This window comes from Solanum tuberosum, unplaced genomic scaffold, assembly GCF_000226075.1.
Source record: "Solanum tuberosum cultivar DM 1-3 516 R44 unplaced genomic scaffold, SolTub_3.0 scf00072, whole genome shotgun sequence".
In the NCBI taxonomy this organism is placed as follows: Eukaryota; Viridiplantae; Streptophyta; class Magnoliopsida; order Solanales; family Solanaceae; genus Solanum; species Solanum tuberosum.
Window position 1 is genome coordinate 743,832 of NW_006238999.1, and position 6,993 is coordinate 750,824.

The 6,993-nt window shown below is 29.2% G+C and overlaps 2 protein-coding genes across 2 annotated transcripts; both read left to right on the top strand.

Annotated features, from left to right (window-relative positions):
• Window positions 1–73: 73 nt before the first annotated feature.
• On the top strand, window positions 74–894 carry LOC102597399 (uncharacterized). Its single transcript, XM_015308062.1, has one exon. The coding sequence runs from the start codon at window positions 155–157 to the stop codon at window positions 671–673; it is 519 nt and encodes a 172-aa protein (XP_015163548.1). The 5' UTR covers window positions 74–154; the 3' UTR covers window positions 674–894.
• A 4,737-nt stretch (window positions 895–5,631) lies between these two features.
• FT (flowering locus T protein) lies at window positions 5,632–6,993 on the top strand. The gene is given in 4 exon segments (NM_001287968.1): window positions 5,632–5,826; window positions 6,130–6,191; window positions 6,485–6,525; window positions 6,770–6,993. Coding segments are annotated over 4 exon segments (522 nt in total).

Below are 6,993 nucleotides of genomic sequence, written 5' to 3' on the forward strand. Positions count from 1 at the left end.
TTGTGACCCCCCCCCCCCACCCATACAAACACCTATATATATACAAAATTCATATGTATAACTCCTCAATTCACTTCTTTTACATCAAATTATCCCAAAATCTCCACAAAAAATCATCAAAATTACAAAATTTGTTCAAAAAAAAATCAAGAAAATGGGTTATTACTCAGATTCAACTGAACCCCATTACCACAAAACACACAAAATCTTCCTTTTTTGTAACTACATTCTTCTTGGTGCATCCTCTAGCTGCATTTTCTTAACTCTCTCCCTCCGATTAATCCCGTCTCTCTACGGATTCTTATTCATCCTCCTCCACATCCTCACTATAGGTGGCGCAGTCTTTGGCTGCGCCACTGTGTCAGCATCCTCATCTGAGGGTGCTGACAATAAAGGGTACGGAGCACACATGGTGTCCTCCGTACTCACAGCAATTTTCCAAGGCTCTGTTTTCGTGCTGATATTCACGAAAACAGGGGATTTCCTTGGAAAATTGAATTCGTATGTTAGAGAAGAAGATGGTGTTATGATTTTGAGATTAGCCGGTGGATTATGTGCTTTGATTTTTTGTCTTGAATGGATTGCTCTTACACTTGCATTTTTCTTGAAATATTATGCTTATGTTGAAGGAAATAATGGGAATCTTGCAATGAAGAATAGAGGTAAAGTTTAAGATAAAGAAGATGTCAAGAATTGGCCATGGTCATTTCAAGTTTAAGTAGAAAAAAAAGTGGCTATTTTTTGCAAATGTGAAATTCTATTTTATCAGTTAATTTATTGATTTAATTTGATTTGTTGTTGTAATTTGATTGGATCTTGACTTTGGAAGGTCTATTTTATATTATGTGTGTGTGTGTACTTTGTATAATGAAGAAAAGTGGTTATTTTTGCAAATGTGAGCTTTGGAAGGTTCATTATATGAATATGTGTACTCTATATAATGAGGAAATTTAAATTATGCAATATTTTACTACTAGTGGCTATTTTTGCAAATGTTAACTAATTAATCTATTCATTGTTTTATGGTTTGTTGACCGGAAGATCCATTACATTTGCAAAAATAGCCACAAGTAGTAAATTATATGAATAGTGTACTTTGTACTAGTGGTTACTTTTGCAAATGTAAACTTCTTATATATATATATATATATATAAAATACACATTACCACCGGCTTAAACTTTTACATAAGATAATTTAACATAATATTAGAATATAAACATAATTTAACACACGTATATTATATTTTGTGTCAAAAATATTCTGTTTAGTTGAATCCTATTTGGTTCTAGTAGTTACTTTACTAGATTTTTCTTTTTTTCTTTCTATAGTGGAGATAGTCGCACATAATGACAAAATCACGTAGGCACTAATGCTTAAATCGTCACTGGTAGACGTTATAGAATCTACTTGTAAGCAGGAGAGCTAGCACCACCTATACAATGTAATTTTTTATCGAAGGATGAATCTCTTGGTCCCATTTGGATCGGCCCCTGAAAACAGTTATCCAAATAATAATTGAGGCTCTCACACAAACGAACATCGCTCTTATAATATATATCTTTTGAAACCCCACAAAGAATATCCAAATACTCTATATATGGACTACATTTCTCTAATATAAAAAGATCCTACGTCAGTTGGATTCTTCCTTGTGCCTTCTAAATTGGTCAGTCAATTCTTCCCTAGTTTGGATTCCTTGTGCCTTCTAGTTGGATTCCTTGTGCCTTCTAGTTGGATTCCTTGTACTTGTGTTAAAAAATAGAGTATATATTCTTTGTACAACGCCACTTATCTCTCCTTCACATGTTTAATTTCAATTCTAACTATTTTTAATTAAGTGAAGTCACTATAAAAAATAATAATATATTTTAACCATAATAATAAATATGAATCTTTATTATAAATAACACCTTATATAAATTACGCAAAAATTTTAGTGATTCTAAATGCAATTGCATCAACTCAATTCCTGCTAAATATTTTTATGATAATAATAGAAATCTATTATGACATTATATAATAGATATTTCTCTTATCCTAGGAAGCTAGCAAGCAAAACTTCTATCATTTTCATTCTTCCATTTGCCTTTTAGTCATCATATGGCTATGAATTATGATACCTTGTCCACCAATAGCAATTCTTTTCTCTTTTTTCTCCTCCAATATTCCGCTTCCATATTGGAATTCTGATTAATCTATTTGTGACATGATGGATGGATGGACCCCTATTCACCCAACCACTATGCCCTTAGCTAGTTGGTCCCTAATAGTAATTCAATAATTGATCTTACAACTCAGTCTTGGAAAAATATCATGAACCAACTTTTATCAAAGACGGAGTCAGAATTTCATACTATTGCAAGAGATTTAAATTAACAAAAGATCACTATGCTTGAATTCCAAATAAATATGTGTCAGCTATATGAATTCTTACTAATAATGCTCTTTTTTAGACTACATGAATCTAGTTTGAAGATTTAAGTTATATACATACATAACATTATAAAAAATTTATAATTCGATCTACTGACATACTAATCTCTAACATGATTTTTTTTTTTTAATATATTAGAATTTACATATATAAAATCAGTCATATAAATTCTCACCTATATATCATGTTAAAATGAGAGAAGATTGTTTGAACATGTAAATAGGTGATGCACAAATGCGCCAACGAGGATGTGTGAGATTATCTATGTGTGTGTATAAAGAGAGATAGAGGTAAGCCGGAGAAGTATAATTAGGAAGAGGTGATTAGATAAGATATGACACCCTAAAGCTTACCGAGGACAAAATATGGAGGTCAAATAAATATAGAAGAAGATTAGTAGGTAGTCGAGTATTGTCTAATTTCCTTATTAATATTATTATTATTATCCTTATTATTATTATTATTATTACTATTATTATTATTATCCTTATTATTATTATTATTGTTGTTGTTATTTTCCTTATTATTATTATTATCTCATTCTTCGATTTAAGTATCACCTGTTAATTTCCTTTCTTCAATTGCCACTCCTATTACCTTCTCCGTTGTTTTTTTAGTATGTGTTATCTAAGTTGAGGATCTATTAGAAAAAGTCTCTCTACCTCTATAAAATAAAAATAAATTTATGTATACACAATTTTATCGTTACTATATTTGTGAAATTATATTAAATATATTGTTGTAATAATAAATTTGGTAAGACTATATTGTTGGAATGTTGAGGTGCTGTCTAAGAAGCTTTAAGGATTTACTGATTAGACAAAGTTGTGAGGTATATTTTGATTGGGAGAATCATATATTTAATCTTATAACATTGGATGCTGTAAAAGTGAAAAATAATCTATAATGAATAATCATTCCGTTTTAATTTGTTTGTCATATTTTTTTTAAATTTGTTTTAAAGAAATATCTCTTTTGTTTTTGACAACTCTTTAATTTCAATTTTCCACAAAATTAAAGAATATTTTAATACATTTAACATATTTTTAATTTATAATTACATAATTTAAAAATCTTCGTTACTTTCTTAAATTTTATGTCCTATCAAAATAGCACAAATAAATTAAAACGGAAATAGCATCTTTCTATCTTTTTTTTCCCCACCTTTTTCCAATACCTTTAGAAAATACCTTTAATAAAGATGAGATATGAATAAGATTGTTGTGTTATAAACTCAATTTCTTTACGTTCATGTTCGAATTTTTTATCCAAGAATATTTTCTTTAAATTGGCTAGACATGATTTCTTGGCCATAAAAACTCGAAAGGATATCTTAGATCGTATGCATTGACAGTATAAAGATTTTTCAAAAAGCACAATCATTTGTAAGAGTATATTATATTTTTTATCAAGTCATGACTTAGAAATGACAAAAGAATAAATAAAAAAAATAGAGAATAGAGATATAATTTGTCGTTAATCTACCACTAAATATAGTCTATAGTTAACATAATATTTTGGTAGTTCAATGTTAGTTTGTTATTAAATAGGATTAGTTTTTTTATCAAGTCATGAATAATCACTACAGGAGAAAAACAGTTAAAGGAATTCGTTTCTAATTTGTCATTAATTAGTCTATAGCTAACATAACCTTTTAATAATTTATTGTTATTAAATAGAATTAGCGATGAGTTTTTACTATGCAGTGAGTCAATGACAAAATGTAGTGAATTGATAAGAATCATAAAGATTTATTTATAATTATTTGTTTTTCCTCACTATGATTGTAGTTCTTCTAATTTACGTGCTATATTTCATTTTTTGATATTCAAATTATGTAAATTCTGATTAATATTTAGAATATTTTTTTTGTCATATCGACATTATAAGTTGCGGCTTATAGTACTTAAATTTTTGTCTAGTTTTTGAATAACATAATACAAAAAAATAATAAATTAAACTTGGTTCCAGGTGAAGATCACGTAAACACGGTAAGTTTGAGTATGCACGAATAAACAATCAACTTGTCTTCATTGTGTCGGTTGAACACTCTTAACTTACAAAATGATCTCCTAAACTCCTACAAAATTATGTGTCGGATCAACATCGGGTGTCTATGTGACATAGTAAAGACGAGTTGAAGTGTTTAATTGTCTGTTAAAATCAAATTGAGATGCCTAGATATGCACTCTCAAGTTGGAATGCTTACTTGTCTGTTGAGGCCAAATTTAAATATTTATTTATATATTATGTCTTTTCAAATATCTAATTTTTAATTTCAAAATATCTAATTGATCTAATCCAATTTACCTTAGTGAAATCGATTCTCGAAAAATAAAAAATATCACATAAATCAGAACAAATAAAGTATATATCATGAAAACTCCACCCTATCCTATTTGTTTCTAAAAGATGACTAAATATAGTGTGTTTGCTATCTGAAATAGCACCTTTGCATCTACAGCTAGCATTTGTATCCGTCTGCTGGATTCTTTTTCCCCTTTTTTATATTTTTTTTCATTTGATACGAAGTTTAAAAAAAAAAAAAAACAAATGCATTACTTAATTATATTGATAATCATCTTTATTATTTGATTAATTTGTAAGCTTAAGAAATGGTGTCAATATTGAATTTTAGTATTATAACAAAGCAAAAATGGGAGAATGCTAATTAACCACAGTTATGGTGAAGTGGTAAACTGCACTTTCTTTTTTAAAATCTTTTTGCGTAGGATATTTACACCAATCCGATTAGTTTTAGACTTTGATATAACTATTTTACGTAAATCCGAAAAGAATAACCGATGAGAATTTCTAGCGATTAGGCGGTCATTTCAATGTACATGCACTTTTTTACTCAAGGAAGTTTTGTCCCGCCCAAAGTTGATTTAATCCGTACATTTGACACCTTTGCTCAAGGCGGCATGTCTTCTAGAGTTCATTATAAACATATACAAAGATCAACATCAACTAAGAATAATATAGTTTCATAGTAGAAGAATACCATAAAAAGTTTAAAGATTCTTGACATCAACAAAATATCAACATAGTAAGTTTACTACTACTCATATAAATAGCCATACCCTTTGATAAAAAAAATATCATTGCAATAACATTGAAAGAAGAAAAAACTAAACTATTCTAGCATAGAGTCATAATATAATATATAAACCTTATATTATACTTAATTTTATCATGCCTAGAGTTGATCCATTGATAGTTGGTCGTGTGATAGGTGATGTTTTAGATCCATTCACTAGGTCTGTTGATCTTAGAGTTGTTTATAATAATAAAGATGTGAACAATGCATGTGTGTTGAAACCTTCACAAGTTGTTATGCAACCTAGGGTTCATATTGGAGGGGACGATCTTCGCAACTTTTACACTCTGGTAAATTATAAACTTACTTTTGCTCTGTTATGTTATGTTTTTACACTCTATTTTATGTGATGCTACTAATATTTGGAGGGGTAGAGGGGTTTAATTTTCTCCAATCAAGATTGTTTAATTTCAAGTACTTTTATAAATGTTTTGAACGATTAACTATCATCCATTATAGTACTTTTTATATTCAAGATTTTACATTATGAATCTCCTTACTAAATGCACAAATAGTGTTTAGTTTCTTTTATTTTTTCTTAATGTTTTGATTACATTGTTTGAGATTCTTTTGTGATTGTTTTTTTTATGAAGATTATGGTGGATCCTGATGCTCCAAGCCCAAGCGACCCTAACTTGAGGGAGTATCTACATTGGTTAGTGTTGTAAATCTGATTAGATTAAACATATGAAAATTATTTTTGAAAAATAATGACAATGAAACTCGAATCGAGGACCACCATTTGCTCATAATGCAAGAGAGAACCCACAATTGATAACATAAAATCATAATGTCATGTGTACTGAAAATCCTATTTCTCTAATAATGCAAGTGATATATATATTGTCACCCCCCACACACACACCACTCTATTTAAACCTCACTTATATAATTACACTGAATATATTACTATTGTTCTAACAGTAATTGTTTAATGTTTTTTTCTAGGCTGGTCACAGATATCCCAGCAACTACAAATACAAGCTTTGGTAAATCCTTTTATAACTATAGACCTTATACAATTTGTACTAAACTCCATTTTGCATTAGTTTGTCATTTACACAAAGTTCTATGCATTGACACTATAAAATAAGAGAAAATAAATCATATAGTATATTAGTATATACACACATATATGGTCATTAATTTGGCTAGAAAAATCACAAAATCGGCCAGAAAAGATTATAAATTTCAAAAATCTTTAATTATTTGATTTTTCTTACTTTACACTAGGAAATGAAGTCGTATGCTACGAGAATCCAACACCTACGATGGGAATTCATCGATTCGTTTTGGTTTTATTTCGACAATCAAGACGTGAAACAGTGTATGCCCCAGGTTGGCGTCAAAATTTCAACACAAGAGACTTTGCTGAGCTTTACAATCTTGGATTGCCTGTTGCAGCTGTTTACTTCAATTCCCATAGGGAGAGTGGCACTGGAGGACGTCGCGCATAA